This window comes from Eptatretus burgeri, chromosome 7, assembly GCF_056783735.1.
Source record: "Eptatretus burgeri isolate ZD-2024b chromosome 7, Ebu_testis_v1, whole genome shotgun sequence".
In the NCBI taxonomy this organism is placed as follows: Eukaryota; Metazoa; Chordata; class Myxini; order Myxiniformes; family Myxinidae; genus Eptatretus; species Eptatretus burgeri.
Genome location: NC_140967.1, coordinates 82,513,814 through 82,533,813, shown reverse-complemented (window position 1 = coordinate 82,533,813; position 20,000 = coordinate 82,513,814). Strand labels below are relative to the sequence as shown.

The 20,000-nt window shown below is 44.5% G+C and overlaps 1 protein-coding gene across 1 annotated transcript in view; it reads left to right on the top strand.

Moving 5' to 3' along the window:
• The window catches only part of LOC147023645 (zinc finger MYM-type protein 1-like), a 13,999-nt gene extending 3,812 nt beyond the window's left edge, over positions 1 to 10,187 (top strand). The window contains exon 2 of the mRNA XM_085889281.1: positions 7,464 to 10,187. Within this exon, the coding sequence (XP_085745407.1) occupies positions 8,021 to 9,499 (1,479 nt within the window). The 5' untranslated portion in view covers positions 7,464 to 8,020 and the 3' untranslated portion in view covers positions 9,500 to 10,187. The remainder of the gene's footprint in view (positions 1 to 7,463) is intronic.
• Positions 10,188 to 20,000: the final 9,813 nt, after the last annotated feature.

The window sequence follows — 20,000 nt, the reverse complement described above, 5'->3', positions numbered from 1 at the left end:
AGTGTTCACAATAAACTGCAAAACCTGCAGTTGACACGACAACGAAAAAGGCAGACTGACTTTTGGATTGCTCCCAGCTTTCAGCAATCCCAGACATGCAAGTTTCCCCTGAAACACACAAACAACTCCGCTTCACAGATAACCCCTCATATATCCTCGTCACAGATAACCCCTCATATATCCTCGTCACAGATAACCCCTCATATATCCTCGTCACAGATAACCCCTCATATATCCTCGTCACAGATAACCCCTCATATATCCTCGTCACAGATAACCCCTCATATATCCTCCTCACAGATAACCCCTCATATATCCTCGTCACAGATAACCCCTCATATATCCTCGTCACAGATAACCCCTCATATATCCTCGTCACAGATAACCCCTCATATATCCTCATCACAGATAACCCCTCATATATCCTCCTCACAGATAACCCCTCATATATCCTCCTCACAGATAACCCCTCATATATCCTCGTCACAGATAACCCCTCATATATCCTCGTCACAGATAACCCCTCATATATCCTCCTCACAGATAACCCCTCATATATCCTCGTCACAGATAACCCCTCATATGTCCTCGTCACAGATAACCCCTCATATATCCTCTTCACAGATAACCCCTCATAAATCCTCGTCACAGATAACCCCTCATATTTCCTCGTCACAGATAACCCCTTATATATCCTCGTCACAGATAACCCCTCATATATCCTCGACACAGATAACCCCTCATATATCCTCCTCACCGATAACCCCTCATATATCCTCGTCACAGATAACTCTCATATATCCTCGTCACAGATAACCCCTCATATATCCTCATCATAGATAACTCTCATATATCCTCGTCACAGATAACCCCTCATATATCCTCCTCACAGATAACCCCTCATATATCCTCGTCACAGATAACCCCTCATATATCCTCGTCACAGATAACTCTCATATATATCCTCGTCACAGATAACCCCTCATATAACCCCTCACAGATAACCCTGCTTTACAGATAACCCCTCATATAACCCCCTCACAGATAACCCAGCTTTACAGATAACCCCTCATATGACCCCCTCTCAGATAACCCAGCTTTACAGATAACCCCTCATATAAACTCCTCACAGATAACACTGCTTTACAGATAACCCCTCATATAACCCTCTCACAGATAACCCAGCTTTACAGATAACCCCTCATATGACCCCCTCTCAGATAACCCAGCTTTACAGATAACCCCTCATATAAACTCCTCACAGATAACCCTGCTTTACAGATAACCCCTCATATTGTTGTGGTGCCGGGTTCGGGGTGGGGAACGACCGCGAGATGGAGCAGTTGGGCCATCTCCCCCGAACACCCGGAATTGAAGGTCGTCACTCTGGATAACTCCGAAGTCGACGGGTCGCTTAATGGACCGTGGACGCCAATATTTCGACCTCGTGATTGGGGTCTTTTTGTCTGATTCCAATTTACCTAATTAGCCGCGTGGTCTAGCTACCGGGGAAACCACACCCTCGGCCGGCTTTGACTGAACCGAGACGGTGTTACCGACTCGGATTTGGCGTAACCGCGCGGGAATTACCAAAGCTGCGCCGGCCCAAATAACAATTTACGGCACAATCGGCTTCCCTAAATCTCAAGCCCGAACCATACTGGGTCAATGAAAGAAAACACAGACAACGATCGGGAACATTTAACAGTTATTTATTTACAATAGGCAATCGGGAGGGAAACACAGAGCAGACTTAATCACAAATATAAATGCAGGCAAATGTACAATGGCAATCACTTAACAGTTTTGCTTACAAGACTGGCCACACACGGACACACACACACACTTGAAAAGAAATGGAGCCAGCTGGCCTTTATTGGACCCTCCAGCCACGGAGGATAGGCAAACTGGGTGTCAGAGTCTGGTCGGGTACCTGGCCGCCTTGTGTGATTTCACCGTCTCGCACTTGTGGAGCTCGGAGTCCGTGGACAGGAATGGGGATCCCCAGCTCGAGTGCTCCAATGCAACCCACCACGGTGGGACTCGAACCCACGAACCAAAATCCAACGAGTGCAGCCAGGATCCTATGAACGACCTGGCCAGCCACGAACGATGACCGACGACCAGGAGAGCCCAGCAGACCAGCAGCAAGGAACGACCTCCAAGGAACCAAAGAAGCCCGCAACAACCGGATACAGCTCATGATCCTTCTTATCCCTCCCCCGTGCGGGTGTGGAGGGATCCGCTCTTGGGTAACTCACCTCCGGATTGGACGGGGCATTTTTGGGTGTCGTGTTGGCCAGCCACGATTGGAGGAGGGGCGGTCGGCGTCTCGGAGCTCTCCCCGAGAGAGGCTCTTTTGTCTTCCCCAGTGTCGAGAGGGGAGACATTATTCTTTGATGGGGCGGAGTTGGCGCTGAAGCGATCACACCCCTGATTGGACGAGAGGAACATTCCATCTTGCTGGGGCGGAGTCGGCTCTGAAGGGATGGAAACTCCATCTACGTTCGTGGCCTTGAACACGTGCGTCATGGAGCTGAAGGAGTGGAGGGGATTGATGTAGAAAACTAACTAGAAAGAAACTCGCAGCACACACATGAAATTCCCATTAGACATAAGGGAGGGATTCTATCCACATATACTTCACGAAATAACTAAACTTTGGGTCAACTGTATGTGTGAATGCGAATGGTTTCCAGATTCGTAACAATATAACCCCCTCACAGATGACCCTGCTTTACAGATAACTCCTCAAGTAACCCCCTCATAGATAACTCAGCTTTACAGATAACCCTTCATATAACCCACTCACAGGAAACAGATATGCCTCAGGTCAGTTCAGGTACGGGAGTATGTGCCACAGCAAGGTGTAGCTGCGTCCACTTTCCGCAGGTGTCCAGGGGCCTCCGTCTCGCCACCCCTAAACAGATGCCTTGCCCATCCCCATCTCCTTGATATGCTGGTCAAGCTGCTGTAACCACCAGGCAAGTGGTCGACTCATTGGCTTCCTCCACTCATGAAGCTCCCTCGCCAAGACAATCTGGTAAGCAAGATCAGCGTCAGGAAAACGAGACACATGTCCATGCAGCCCCAGCTGACGCTCATTGACTATACAGGTAACAAATCTCATCTGAGTCTCTCTCAGCAACCGCTCATTGGACAGAAAGTGTGACCAGCGATAGCCAAGGATTCTCCGAAGGGATCTGGTACCAAAGGAGTTAAGTTTCCCTATCAGATCCTTGGTTGGAAACCAAATCTCACATCCGTAGAGCAAGACTTGAAGCACCAAGGGAGAGAGAGAGGGGTGAGTGAGGCAGTGTGGTGAGAGAGGCAGAGGGGTGAGAGAGGGAGAGGGGTGAGAGAGGGGGAGGGGTGATAGGGGGGAGAGGGGGGAGAGGAAGAGGGGAGAGAGGAAGAGGGGAGAGAGGAAGAGGGGAGAGAGGAAGAGGGGTGAGGGATTGCGGAAGATGTGATGCCCAGTTTGACATCCATCCGAGAAATGGCACACACATTGGTGAATCACCCTGCCTGTGAAACCCCGGGATAATAGTTTATAGCTGGGTCGGAATTCAAACCCAGGCTACACAGAGTGAGCATGCATACCTTTCGGCTTTCCTGCCATGATGTAGTGATTCATAACTTCATAATAACTGAAAACAATTTATACTCATTGTGATCAAATAATTTATTTTGCCCTCCTACCTCCGGTATCAAACCGCGGTATCGCCATTGAAACTTGAAGAACATGCACCAAGTGGTTTCACCAAACATCCATGAACCGGTTGAAGAAACTTAAATAAAAACTAAACGTTTCATTAAAAAATGAAAGGTTAAAATTTTTATTTGTATTTATCTATGCCAAAGTGACAGGACGTAAAATGGAAGATTGTACCAAAAGAGGAAACGTCGTGTAAAATAAAATTTCACATTTTCACTGAGCCAGCCACCGCCTGTTGCATCGCAGAACAACACGTGGCCAACACAGGACAGTGGCCCCGACCTTTGTTCAGGTCGATTTATATACAGTATTCGGTGATAGCGCGAATATTGTAGAGTGCTCGCAAAGTGGCTTAAGCACTCAAGGAAGCACTCCAACAAAACAGTTGATAAGGAATGGTTGGCTTGGCAAGCAATGATCCGTCATATCAAATGCCTCCCAGAGATGCCCAAGCAATGTCCAAATTGGACAAATGAACACTTTTCGAAGAGTCGGAACTGCTGCTAAGTTCAAAACTGGAGCATAAATTTTGTGATTCAGCTTAATTTAAGAGATTCTCAAGGTTATGGCATGTGTGGAAATGAAATAAATCCATGAACACTGGCATCTCCAGGCATATATAAGCATTGCAATGGACCCTGCAATTTGCAGGCATGATGAACAGGCAATCAATCATGTGAATGATAAGAGTGAAAAAGAACTTCATCGTAAAGAAATCATTGCGGTCTGTTCCAAAGCAAGGCATGATTAAACAGGCCAAAACAACATGGCAGCTTCAGACCCCAGCAAGGTAACCCAGGATATGTCTTAAGACCCCAGAGAGCGAGGTGGCCGAGGATCGCCTGATGAAGGACATAATTAAATACGAGCATAACCCGCGCCCTGCGCGATATGTTGGGGTGGGTGTGTTTGAGAAAGGAACTGAGGCAGAGTATCAGGAGTAATTTTACTTTAATGCAGTAAGTGGAATACGATTTCACTGTTTCAGAACCATTTTATTTACTTTTTTTGTACCACGCACCTCATATGGTCTTTGAGATAATGTAAGCCGAATATCACGTTACTCGAGCGCAGAACAAAGTCGAAGATAGCGCGACACGAAACCACAAACTCGGAAATAATATATAAGATGGCCATCAATTATCTTCAAATGGGGTGTTTTATTTAACCCAAAAACCCAATTTTCACTCATGCACTTCGTTCTAGTTCCCTTTGTATGCACGCAAAGTTTCAGGCAGGTTTCATGGTTTTACAGTTATGGAGGACACACACACACACACACACACACACACACACACACACACACACACTGACACACATTGACATTTAATCGCATAGATTATCTTTTCTGCATTGAAAGGTGCATATACTGTTGTGGTGCCAGGGTTCGGTGGCGAGGACGACCACTAGACGGAGCAGTTGGGCCGTCTCCCCTCCGAACACCCGGAATTGAAGGTCATCACTTGGGATAACTCCGAAGTCGACGGGTCACTTAATGGACCGTGGACGCCAATATTTTGACCGTGCGGTTAGGGTCTTTTTGTCTGATTCCAAATTACCTAATTAGCCACGTGGTCTCGCTACCGGGGAAGTCACATGCTCGGCCGGCTTTGTCCAAACCGAGTCGCTGTTACCGACTCAGATCCGGCGTAACCGAGCGGGAATTACCAAAGCCGCGCCGGCCCAAACAACAATTTACGGCACAATTGCCTGGCCTCCCTAATTCTCAAGCCCGACCCATGCTAGGCCAATGAAGGAAAACACAGACAACGAACTGGAACATTTAACAGTTAATTATTTACAAGGTAATAGGGAGGGAAACACAGAGCAGACTTAATCACGAATATAGATGTAGGCAAATGTACAATGGCAATCACTTAAACTATTTCTACTTATCAGACTGGCCACAGACAGACACACACACCCAAAAAGAAATGGACCTCATGGGTCTTTATTCAGCCCTTCAGCTCGGGATGGAAGGCGAGCTGAGGGTCAGAGTCTGGCCGGGTACCTGCCTGCCTTGTGTGGTTTTTCCGACTCGCACTTGTGGAGCTCGGAGTCTGTGGACGGGATGGGGATCCCCACCTCGAGCGCTCCAACACAACCCACCACGGTGGGACTCAAACCCACGACCCAGAATCCAACAAGCACAGCCAGGATCCCACAAACGATCCAGCGAGCCATGAACAACGATCGACGACACGAGCACCACGAAACACCTCCGCCATGAGCACCACCACCACGAGCACCAACACGACCACCGACCACCAAGGATCTCCAAAAAATACCGCCGCTGAGACAGCTCGCCACCCTTCTTATCCCTCCCCCAGGCGGGTGGAGGGATCCGCTCTGAGGTAACTCGCCTCCGGATTGGTCGGGGGCGTTGGGCGATCAGTGTCCTCCCCTCATTGGACGAAGAAAACATTCCATCTGGCTGGGGCGGGGTCGGCTCTGAGGTGATCTCACCCCCGATTGGACGAGGGGAACATTCCATCTGACTGGGGCGGAGTTGGCCCTGAGGTGATCTCACCCCCGATTGGACGATGGGAACATTCCATCTGGCTGGGGCGGAGTCGGCCCTGAGGTGATCTCACCCCCGATTGGATGATGGGAACATTCCATCTGGCTGGGGCGGAGTCGGCCCTGAGGTGATCTCACCCCCGCCTATGTCCGTGGCCTCGAACACATGCGTAATGGCGCTGAAGGAGTAGAGGGGGGATTTAATGCAGAAGACTAACTGCAAATAAACTTGCAGCGCACACATGAAATTCCCATTAGACATAGAGGAGAGATTCTAACTATCCACATATACTTAACGAAATAACTAAACTTTGGGTCAACTGTATGTGTGAATGCGAATGGTTTCCAGATTCGTAACAATACAACGTGATCCTCCCTGGCATCCATGAGCCCTGCATTGAGATGGATCTCGGTCTCAGCATCATGAGCTCGGTCTTATGGATCTCGGTCTCAGCATCATGAGCTCGCTCTCATGGATCTCGGTCTCGGCACCATGAGCCCTACAATGAGATGGATCTCGGTCTCGGCACCATGAGCCCTGCATTGAGATGGATCTTGGTCTCAGCACCATCAGACCTGCATTGCAGTGCCGAATTAAGGCATGGGCTTTATATGGGCTGCAGCCCAGGGGTCTCCGCCAGCTGAGGGCCTAAAGAGATTACGTGAAATTAATTTACTGTGAAAAGTTACTTCATTTGTAAATGCAGAATGAAAGTATAAGTATGCTGAATTCTCTCTTTAAAAAGGGCTCAATTAATATACTGTATAATATACTGGAATTTTTTTCTTGCCCATTATTCCAACTCGTTGGCACTGGCAATCCTGATTACAATGAGACGATCTCATACTCGCTTAGGGCCTGTACAAGAAATCGCTCATTCCATCGAAACTTTCCTTCTTCTTTCATCATTGATTTGCGGTTGTGCTTGCAACAAAGACAAAAGTGCTGATCGAGGGTAGATTAGCATTGTTCTGTGATGTAATTTGAATTTACGTTATCCTATACATTTTGTGGACTTCTGCACTTTGTTATCTTCATACCAAGTCAAAGTCTTACAGTAGTGTGTCATTGTGTCAACTTGTCAAGCCTATATGTATCTGCAAAGGCCTACCTTCCTTTTTATAGGATTTTCATTTTACCATTTTTAATGAATAATGACAGCAATTTTTTTAGACCAAGTGAACGGACCACGAGTGTTCAGTCCTTCCATTTTCACCCTTTTAGATTAATCATGTCGGAGAAGAAGAGGTTTGAGAGTGGAGCAAGCAAAATAAAAAATCAACGAGAGAAGATGCTGAAGCATGAAGAACTGCTCAGTAAATGTCCAAAGTTATTTGATTTTGGGTTCAAATGCAATGCAGCACCAGCAGTAAAACAGCAAACATAGCAGACAAAAGATGCATCTCAACCCAGTGATTTTGATGGCAACATGAAAGAGGCTGAGGTACTAGAAGTTTAAGTTGTCTCTTGCGATACCAATGTCACAAGAGTTGATGATGATGAGCAGCCTGAGCTTGTCCACCTGAAGAAAGAGGACCTGGGATCCGAGTTTCAAGATGACATTGGTTTGTGGAGTACCTCAAATATAACAAAAGAGGTACGTGACTTTTGGCATAAACAAGGTCACGTGGAATGCCAACACCTTGATGACGACTTTTCTTCATCAGTAAGTCAATACCCTGATCAGAAAAGAAAAATTTCTCATTCATTGATATTCCGAAAACATATAACTGGTGAGAATATTAAAAGGGAGTGGCTAATGTATTCTCCCTCAACAGGAAATGTATATTGTTTTGCTTGCGTTCTCTTTGACGGTAAACATGGATCAAAACCCCCAATTCTCCATTGGTGGATTTTCAGACTGGAAACATGCCGCCTCTACACGGATTTCAGAACATGAGAACAGTTCTGGACATAAGACCTGGATGATGACATTGATTTCTAGACGAAATGCACTTGGGCGAATCGATTCAATGTTAGAAATCCAATTCACAATGGAAAAAGAATATTGGGGAAAAGTAATGCAAAGAGTAGTTTCAGCCGTAAAGTTTATCTCATCTCGTGGATTAGCCTTTCATGGTGATACAGAAGTATTTAATTCTCACCAGAATGGCAACTACCTTGGGATTCTTGAATTAATTGCCGAGTATGATCCTTTTCTTAGTTCTCATATAGCAAAATATGGTAATCAAGGACAAGGAAAAGCTTCATATCTATCTTCAACAATATGTGAGGAAGTCATGGAGATTATGGGAAACGAAGTATTGAAAACTATTGTAAAAGAAATCAAGGAAGCTAAATACTTTTCTGTAAGTGTTGAACCAACGCCAGACATATCACACACTGATCAGCTGACTGTGATTATTCGCTATGTTAGAAAATTAGATAATAAGGTGGTTGAACGTTTTCTTACTTTCATTCCCATTGCAAGTCACACTGGAGAAGCTCTTGCCAACATTGTCTTAGAATTATTTGAACAAATTGAAATTTATGTGGCTAATTTAAGAGGACAGTCAATTAATGACAATGCATCAAACATGTCAGGATGCTACAAAGGACTTCAGGCACATATTCTTGGCATCAATCATCTTGTCCATTACATTCCACGTGCTGCACACTCACTTAATTTGGTAGGTGTATGTGCTGTGGAAAGCTGCACTGGAGCAGTTTCATTTTTTGGTCTTATACAAAAACTTTATAATTTCTTTTCTGCTTCAACTCAACGTTGGTCAGGAATGCTTCAGTGCCTTAAAGCTGAAAGTGGAAGTGAATCTACATTGGTACTTCAAAGAGCATCAGATACTAGATGGTCTGCAAGAGCCGATGCCACTAAAGCCTTGTCGAAAGGGTACATCTATTTTCAAGAAGCTTTGAACTTAATCTCAGAAAATGTAAATCAGAAGGTTGACACACGTTATGAGGCAAAAGCTATACTCATGCAGCAATCAAAACTGGAAACGGTTCTCTTGGCAGACTTCTGGGCAGTCATACTCCAGAGGTTCAATCAAGTCAGCAAATCACTTCAGCTTCGATCAGCTATTAAACTTCTTACATCACTACTAGAGTTTTTGATGTCACTGCAGAATCAGTTTGAAGTGTATGAAAATAAAGCAAAAAATAAAGTAGAAAATACGGAATACCATGACGAACAAAAACGAGAGCATAGGAGAAGAAAACAAAACAATGATGGTAATGCTGACGATGGTGCTTTGCGAGGAAGCCAGAAGTTTTTAAGGTGGAAACATATCTACCTATCATAGATAAGTTATGCTCAGCTCTTTCTCATCACATTGAAGCATATAAAAATGTTCATTCATTGTTTGATTTCCTGGTCGAATTTCCAACAATGAACGATGAAGACATTTCAACAACAGCAGCCAAGTTTCAGAAGATTTACTCGGATGACATCGAGCCTGAATTTGTGCCAGAAATTGTTCACTTAAAAAAAACTTTGTTGGGCAATTTCATGAATTCAGGGACAAGCATGAAACACCTCAAGTTTCTGATATCTACACCCTTGTGCTAAAAAAATGGATTAACTTCTTTATTCCCTAATGTTGAAATAGCACTACGGATTTACTTGTGTTTAATGATAACGAATGCGACTGGAGAGAGAAGTTTCTCCAGCTGAAACTTATAAAGAATGTACTCAGGTCAACAATGACACAAGAACGACTTAACAGACGAGCTGTCACGGCAATTGAAAATAATGTTCTCAAAAATTTACAATTTACTGACGTTTTGAAGAAATTTGTTACCAAGAAATTACGCAAAGCAAATGTTTGAATTTTAATTTTGTTTAGCCTTGTCAAAAAAAATTCATATTTCAAAAACTTATTTTAGTTTTGAAAATATCGCAATATCTCGTCTCCTTTTGTTGTGTTACACTTGCACCCATCTATGCGGGCCTAATGTTGACATTATGTTGTAGAAGTTGAATAAACTGATTTCAAGAATCCGAAATTCGATTTGCGTGCTTTTGTTAATTATCACTGGGGGGCTCACAGTATCTGTAGCCCAGGGGCCTACAAAATCGTAATCCGGCCCTGCTGCATTGAGATGGATCTCGGTCTCAGCACCATAACCTCTACATTGAAATGGATCTCAGCATCGACACCATGAGCCCTACATTGAGATGGCTCTCAGCCTCGACACCATAACGCCTGCAATGAGATGGATCTCGGTCTCAGCACCATGAGCCCTGCATTGAGATGGATCTCAGTCTCGGCACCATGAGCACTGCATTGAGATGGATCTCGGTCTTGGCAAAATGAGCCCTGCATTGAGATGGATCTCAGTCTCTCCTGTAATTACAACCTCAGTCATGGAATCTAGTAACCTTACTTCCTGGAATTACAACCTAGGTCATGGAATCTAGTGAGTTTACTTCCTGGAATTACAATCTCGGTCATGATATCTAGTAAGCTTACTAACTGGAATTACAACCAAGGTCATGATATCTAGTAAGCTTACTAAATGGAATTACAACCGAGGTCATGGAATCTCATAAGCTTACTTCCTGTAATTCCAACCGAGGTCATGGAATCTTGTAGACTTACTTCCTGTCATTACAACCGAGGTCATGGAATCTCATTGGCTTACTTCCTGCAATTACAACCGAGGTCATGGAATCTATCATTGCTGCTGATTTCAAATCTTTCCTCTTATGAAACATCCTGATCTCTGACCATCAATTGGGATTCCACTTCCTGTGACTCAACTATGGACAAGTCAAGTTAAGAATACTCTTTCAGAACGTTTCATTATTAACAGTGGACCTCCACAAGGCTATGTTTTATTCCCCTTTCCTCTTCATTTTATACACTAATTATGGTATTGAAATACTGGATAATGTCAACACACTGAAATGTGCTGATGACACAGTGATTGGTGGGTATCTTCAGGACAGTGCAACTGACTACAGAGAGGGTATTGAAATTTTTGCCTCATGGTGGAATAACAATTGCTTGCAACTAAATTCACACGATAAAAGGAGCCGTACGTGCATCCGTGCATGGGTCCGTGTATGTAAGTTCCACCCATTGGTTGGACAATTCGCCTGAAACCACCTATAATTTCTGTTTTCTAAACAATGACCACCAACTTAGGAACCCTTTCGAATCACCTTTAGAAGCCTTTCTCTCGAGCAGTTAATTTACTGCAGAGGTTACACAGGTTTGCTCTTATTTCCAATTATTTTCTCTTAAAATTGTGACGGGTTTCTGTGAAGTCAGCGATAGCATGATCCATCCATCCATTGGGACCATACTCTGTGCAGAGCGTTGGTGCTGCCTAAGCAGTCTCCTTGGCTATTGGGCACAATTCTGGAGGGGTCACCACTCCGACACAGGATACCAGCAAGCTGGCACTCATTTTTGCCGACCTCGGAAGGATGACAGGTCGAGTTAACCCCACTTGGTGTGAATTAAACATCTGAGCGGGATTTGAACTCAGGACCCAAGGATGCCAAGCCGCCACCCTAACCATGAAGCCAACACCAGGCATAATCTCATAGGCTAGATAGCATGATGAGGGAGCAGAAAGCGTTACATTTTCTGCTGTTTTGACATGGGAATGACCGTTTGCTTTTATGAGCCAGAGGAGGGTGAGAGTAAATATGGGACAGCTTTGGAAGGGGGGTGGGGTTAAGGACATTCAGTGGGGGGGGGGGTCGATGCCTTCGGGTTGGGAGTGAAAGGGTGATGCTTTGGGGTTGGGGGAGGGAGAGCAAAGATGGGACATAGTTGGGAGGGGGAGGTTGAAGCTTTTTTATTGACAAGTTGTCAGAATTGCATGTGAAAGTTTACTCAAAGTATGTTAAGCTTACTAAAAATGTAATTGTGTGTGTGGGACTGTTCGTGGGGGGTGGGGGGGGATGGTATGCAATCACCCTGGTCTACCGGGGTTCTAAGTGGGACCAGGTTTGACCACCCAAAATAAGTATTTGCTTTTTTCCCAGAAACCACACACACAATTCCGATGAAACTTGACCATCACCTTCATCACCCGTGATGGGCCAAAATTTGTTCACACCATGAAAAACAAAATCAGTCGTTTCCCCCCAAAATCGGTATTCACTTTCTTCTCCGTTACCTATTTTATTGGACATCCACGACTATCAGCGGTTGCCTTGTTATCTTATCCAGCCGCTACCAGGTGAGCGCCCGGGGTATTGCCCCTATGTTTTATATTTTACAACTCAAAATACACAGAAACCGGTTATTCCTGTTACCCCTGCGAATTGTGGTACTGACGTTGTCCAATTATAACAGGATATTAATTGGTACTGTCATAGTTAACAAACTAACATGGGCAGCATAATGCACTTGTGTGTGTCAAAGGGCCAACAACAAAATGTACATTTAACAGAAGCTTCGATCGTTTAATATTGATAGGACCTTTTTATACCTCCGTCATTGAAAGTGTCACCCTCTATGGATGTATTGTGTGGTTTACAAATCTCAGGAAAGAAGACTTGTATAATCTGCTATGGATAGCTAACCAAGTCGGCAAAAATACTGGAAGAAAAATTTGATTATACAGACAAATAACTCAGTTGTGTTGTAACTATGGTTAATGACATAGTACAGGACAAGGACCATGCACTGAACAATCACTATCAATGGATGAGGTCAGAGAAAAGGTTGAGAATCCTCCGATGTAGAACAACTCGATGTTTAAATTATCTCGTTCCACATTATGTCAGAGCTTTTAATGAATCATGATAATCAAGGGTTTTGCAAGGCTTGGGGGAGAGGGGTTGGGGTTGTGACTCGTTGATATTATCTGGTGGAGGTTTTGTTTCCATGTTTGGTTTTTTATCAAGTTTCACTTTTAGTGTTTCATGTCCATGTGTAATGTACACCATTTTTATGCCTCCGTGATGAAGTCACTCACTTGAGGCATGATGTTTTTGGGTTGTCATTCAGTCCGTGTGTCCGTGATCGGTTTTCGTTACCGTGATAACTCAAGAATGGCTGAAGGGACAAGAATGTATGATGATGCAAAGATGAACTGCTGAGATTATGTGGTCAAAAGGTCAAAGGTCAAAGGTCATGTCAGACAAAAATATAATACTTGGGAACAGCTGAATGGATTTAAATCAAACTTGGTACAAGTTTGTACAAGTCTCCATCAGTCCGTCCATCCATGATAGAGTATTTGGTTCTGAAAGTTCAAGAGTCAGAGGTCACATAAAAACGCCTGTTAATGTGATACCATTGGCTAAGGGTTTTGAAATAAACTAAGCACATGTACCATGATACATATGTGCAGATTAGACATGGAGCTCAACTGGTCTTGAGATATGGTTTGTGCTGTATCGTTAATATTCCTTATTCATGTTCTATAGATTTTAAAAGTATTTTTAATGTTCATATTTATTTGGTTGAATTTAGTAATCCCACAGAAGTTTTTTTTTAATCTTTTCTTGACCTGCACATTTTCCATTTCTGTTTTTAAAGTGGACAATGAATTGAACTTGAATGGCATTGAGTGTTGCTGCTTCTCTGGTTGCAAGCCTTAAATCTCAAACAAGAGGTTAGAACTGTCTCTGTGGAGATATTTTCGGAGATTAGAACTGTCTCTGTGGAGATATCTTAGGAAGTTAGAACTGTCTCTGTGGAGATATCCCAGGAGGTTAGAACTGTCTCGATTTACATATCTCAGGAGGTTAGAAGTCTCTATGGAGGTATCTCAGGAGGTTAGAACTGTCTCTGTGGAGATATCCCAGGAGGTTAGAACTGTCTCGATTTACATATCTCAGGAGGTTAGAAGTCTCTATGGAGGTATCTCAGGAGGTTAGAACTGTCTCTGTGGAGATATCTCAGGAGGATAGAACTGTCTCTATGAATGTATCTCAGGAGGTTAGAACTGTCTCGATTTACATATCTCAGGAGGTTAGAACTGTCTCTATGGAGGTATCTCAGGAGGTTAGAAATGTCTCGATTTACATATCTCAGGAGGTTAGAACTGTCTCTATGGAGGTATCTCAGGAGGTTAGAAATGTCTCGATTTACATATCTCAGGAGGTTAGAACTGTCTTGATTTACATATCTCAGGAGGTTAGAACTGTCTCTCATCAACAAAACCCTCTCATCTACTCTTAAATCCTGGAAAATGTAATGCCTTTCAATGCTGGAAAATCTCACGGTCTCATCCTATCGCTGAGGAAGGATCGTCAAACGAACCCATGTACTTGCATGGTCAGCCACTGCAAGATGTTCACTCTGTTGCACCTTGAGACCATACCACCAGCCAAGAGATCTCCTGGGCCAACCACATTACAAAAGTGACCTCCAAAGCTAACTACAAACTGGACATCTTCTGTTATTCCCAGTCATTCCTTGGTAAATCATAACTACTCAACTGACAATGCCTTTGTTCTCCAATAGAGAACAACTCGTTATTGTTCATAGCTTAATAACTTTGCATAACTTTGTCCATAGCTCAATAGAGTTCTGCTCTCCACTATGGGCTGGCAACCCAGCATCACATCCATCTCTCCTCATGGAGCTTTTAAAATCCAAAGCTCTCACCATCATTGGTACCTCCTGCAAAGAGGCCAAACAACAAGGCCTGTTGCTCTTTCACCGCTGGTTGGTCGATGGCCCCTCTGTTTTTATTACTTTGCCTCTGGTCCAGCTCCCTTGTTGTCTCAACCCTCCCAAGCTCCTCCAGGACAGCCATATTCTCCCAGTTTCCTCACCCCGGTTAAATTCCCAAAATCTAGGCTTTCTGCCCACCTGCACTCTTTTGTCTTTCTTTCCTCCCTTTCCTGAAACTGCCTTCCAGAGATGATTAATCTGTACACATGACTGCCTCTACATGAATAAAAACCAAAATTTGAACCATCCTTGTACATGTGCAAACCTGTCTGCCAGCATTGGGGGCATTGCTGGACGTTAAATATCCCTCTCCATCTTTCACAAAGAGTAGGTCAATCATCCTGAACAAAACACAAATTCCTCCCAGTTGAACGTCAAGCCTGGCCAGCGAACAAATTACCATTAAATGAAAGAATCTTTGAAAATGAAAAATGGTTCTCAATGTTGTACATCTTCTGGAACATAAAGAATGTTACTAGCCATCCACATCAAAATGTTGGTCAATTTATTTTCAATGTACTGTATTTCTGATCTTATGTACTGTACAATGAGCCATATAACACAACATGTGGAGTCTCAAGTCAGGAAAGGGTGTGATGCCATTGTGGTTTCAATGCAGGGGGACACAACCAAGAAGATTTTTTCATGAGGTTCACGCACACGCAGCTTTTGCAAGTGTCGCCATACCTCTTCGGCATGAGGGAAATGCTTAGGATTTTGTGGTGAGGATGTGCGTCTCACCATCAGGGTGATGGAATTCTGCGGTTTATCTCCATGGCCAATGCTCAATGGTGTTACAACTCCCTGGACTTCTGCTTTTTTGTCAGCTGACAAAAGATGGATTAAGGGTTGCGAGAGAAAAATGGTGTGGAAGATGGGAGAAGGGGAGGGAGGGGGAGAGGCAGGAGAGTGAAAAGCAGGCAGACTTGGGTTTCTAATGTTAACGAGATAATTGATGAAACTAAATTTTATCAATGAGTGAGGTAACACACTTGCACCACCTGTTCATAACCGCTGGCGTTGTTGCAGCCGAAAATCCTCGATAGGTTTTCTCATGATCCATTATCCAACACAACGGCGAGTCTTATAGTGGGGCAACTTGGCATAACAATTGTGCATTTTGTGAGGAAAGCACCAAATTTGGCACACTAGTAGCCTATCATATTATGAACAGATTTGGATATTGGGCCATCTCAAATTCAGCCGCTGATGGCTGTGGCAGCCATTTTCCACTGCCATCAAAAATTTTGAGATGGCCCAATATCCAAACATGTTCATAATATTGTTGCGAATTCGTGCCCGCCAGCGTGCGAGCGGCCACGTAACTCGAATCGCGGCACGTCGCCCACCGGACAATTCTGTCGTGACCCTCTCGGACTAACGCCGGGAACTAGTCACGGGTGGGCCTTTCAGCCTCACCACGATCGTGCCAACCGGCCCCCCGCGTGGGATAGGGTTGTTCGCCAAATTCGACCTACCTAAGTACCCACGCGGAGGGTAGACCGGGCGATCGCACCTCGCCGCAGGTCGACTTCGAACACGGGCCACTTTAAGCAACCCGTTCTGTACTATCGGGATAACCGAGCGGTGTTATATCGTCGACCTCGACGGTTCCGATTAATTATCGGGCGTATTTAGCCCACTACCAACCCTTTACGTGAAGTAAGATGGAGATTCAATTAAAGAAAAGACGAAGCGAAACGGGAAAAACAGTTCAACATAAGGCACATTTATTCCGCGGCAAACGGAAAGCACACATATACAATTAAAACAATTATGCACCAAAAGCAAATGTAACAAAAGGAACACAACAATGCAGATCTACTACCGATTACGCGAGCACACGGCAACACTTACACAGTTTTACTTTACAGACGGTGCCGACAACACATATACTCAAAAGCAAAAGAAAAAGGGCCACCCTCAAATACAAGGGGGCAGACCTGTGGCGCGAGACCGCGTGGAGATCTACCCATCTTGTGATGAGCCGCAAATGCCGCGGCGGTGCCCCGACTCCGCGCTCCTCCGCGGGTTTCGTTGGCACTGCTTGGAATGGGGTGGGAATGGGGCCCCCTTTTCGCACTATCTCAGCGCGGGGGGAAACAGGGGGGGGTGTTGATTCTCTGGGAAAAGAGGATAGCTGGCTTGCTTGGGTCCCGCGACGAGCGACTCCACTGCGACCTCGACCGCGTTCCCGGCTTCCCCTCTCTGCAGCTCCCCGACAGACTCCGAACCCCAACAGACCGACTCTCCTCCAGACCCGTCTTGACTGCTGCTGCCACACTCCGCTGCCGCCACACCTCTCCAACTCGCCCGAGCGCGAAACAGAAACTGACTGAATTCGCCCCGCGCTCGGCGCTTTATAGTACGGCAGGAGAATCCATATGCAAATTTCCGGATCAGGATAAGATAGGGGGCGGAGCCACGCTCGCCCATTGGACAGAGGAAAAGTGGGCGTGAACCTCCCCTGATCCTCGAATTTGCATATATCGATTCCACCCCGACGCGCCTGGAGGCGGGGCCAAATCGCCCCACGCTTAATGATTGGAGGGATCGGAAGTGGGCGTGTATCATTCCTGATCCGACCTTTCCTCAGAAAGGCCGCTTTTTGCACCCGCGGCTCAGCGCGCGTCCCGCACGAGGCCAGGACAGCCTGACGCTCGGCGTTCACAAGCGGTGCGGGAATGGCGGCAGAAGGAGGAGAGGTGAAGGTGGTGGAGGGTTTATTGTGGCGGTGATGGCCATGGCGACGCTTGGAATGGCGGTGATGCGATGTTTACGGGAGCGAGCCGTGACGGTAAAGGTCGTGGCTGTTGACGTTGTTGTTGTGAAGCGGCGTTGCGGTTGGTGGTTGTTGTGTGATGGCGGTTGAGACGTGGTTGGTTCAAAATAAAGATAGAACAGAAAAACGGCTATCTTAAAGGGTCGCAGCCCGAATGAATCACATTTATTCCCTCTATACAACGGGTTTGGGGCTAACGACACATGTACTTACAGAGATATCTCACCTACGGGACCTGAATGGTGATTTGCGAATTTCCTTAACCACAACACTATGATAGGCTACTGGTGTGCCAAATTTGGTGCTTTCCTCACAAAATTCACAATTGTTATGCTAAGTTGCCCCACTAAATATTAAAGTAGAAATCAAGAATCTTGGCAATGTGCCTTTCTAAAATTGTCACCTCGGAAAAATTTCCTAATGCCTTATGGTACGTGTCTGGATTCTTTTAACGTGACCTCTGTTGTTTTGGGCTGCGACTCTGATTTGTCCGTCTCCTTGTGTCCTTATAATTAATGTATCACTTCTTGACAGGAGTTGTCCAGGATGTCTGAAAAGATTAAAAAAACTCCTTCAGTCCTGAGCAGCTGAGTTCAAGATTTGTATTAATTGAGGCCAAGAGGGCATTTCATCGTCAGAGATTTGAGGCAGAGGATGAACAGCTTGTGGCCATCACTAATGCACTTTCTCTCTCTTTCTTAATCATCTTATTTGACCAGATATCAAAATTATTGAATGGTGAGTTTCTTTTTAAACAGGAAAAGGGACATATTTTAAATGTAATCTATACACTGAAGTTGCCGTATTTGTCCCTCCACCTCTCCATAATCCCTCCGTCCCTCCTTTTCACTAGCAAGTCATCACAACGTTACATCTAGTGCTAGGCAAGGCCTCTACGAATGTGCACATTATCCTGCGCTCAACCCGTCCCATCACTTCGTTGACGGCAGATGATCACCATAACCCATGAGGAAGGAGGGGCACGAGGAGGGGTAGGGAATGAGTAAGGAGGGGCACAAGGAGGGTGGGAGAGTGAGGAAGGAGTGGGGCACGAGGAGGGGTAAGGGAGTGAGGAAGGAGGGGTTGCGAGGAGGGGTTGGGGAGCAGTTAGGGGTGTGGGGAGAGAAGGTACCGTGAGGGGAGGGGAAGTAAGTGAGAGGGGAGGGGAAGGAAGGGTGAAGGGATGGGAAGGAAGTGTGAGAGGAGGGGAAGGGAAGGCAGCATGAGGGGAGGGAAAGGGAAGATAATGTAAGGGGAGGATCTGTCCGGACATAACCACCATTCAGACACATCTCGAGATAACCACCGTCTGGACATAACAACCATGTGGACAAAACCACCATCCAGAAACGTATAGACATCGCCACTGTCTGGACATAACCATCGCCTGGGTACATCCAGAGAGAGAGAGAGAGAGAGAGAGAGAGAGAGAGAGAGAGAGAGAGAGAGAGAGAGAGAGAGAGAGAGAGAGAGAGAGAGAGAAAGATAGTGGTGGGGGAGAAAGAGAGGGGAGGGAGAGAGTTGTGGGAGGTGGGTGCTGCACTGTATTCGGATGGGGTGGAGTGAGGATTGGACAAAGAGAGAGAGAGAGAGGAGTGGGGTTAGGGGAGTTAGCAGAGAGAAAATGTTATGCTTTATGAACACACACAACACACACACAATATATATATATATATATATATATATATATATATATATATATATATATATATATATATATATATATATATATATATATATATATATATAAATATATATATATATATATATATATATATATATATATATTTATATATATTTACATATACACATATATTTACATATAAATGTGGAAATAGTGACATATATATATATATATATATATATATATATATATATATATATATATATATATATATATATATATATATATATATATATATATATATATATATATATATGTATATATATGTGTATGTATATATATATATATATATATATATATATATATATATATATATATATATATATATATATGTAACTATTTCCACATTTATATGTATATATACTGAACAAAAATATAAACGCACCAAGCGCAAAAATATAAACGCACCAAGCGATTGTTACTATTTTACCTCGAACTCATTAATACTAAATCTTCACAACAATTTGGTTATAGAATCCATGACAATTGAACATTAAATTTCAAAGAGTTCCTTGAGAATTCTGGCGACAGTTTTTGCGCTAAAACAGCCGACACAACCGAGGTGTCACTGTCAGAGTTCACACAGTCAGTAGCGGGTGTGTCCACCGTTGGCGTCGCGCAGAGCGGTGCATCTCCGGCGCATGGACATCACCAGATTATCGATGGTGGCCTGAGGGATGTTTTCCCAT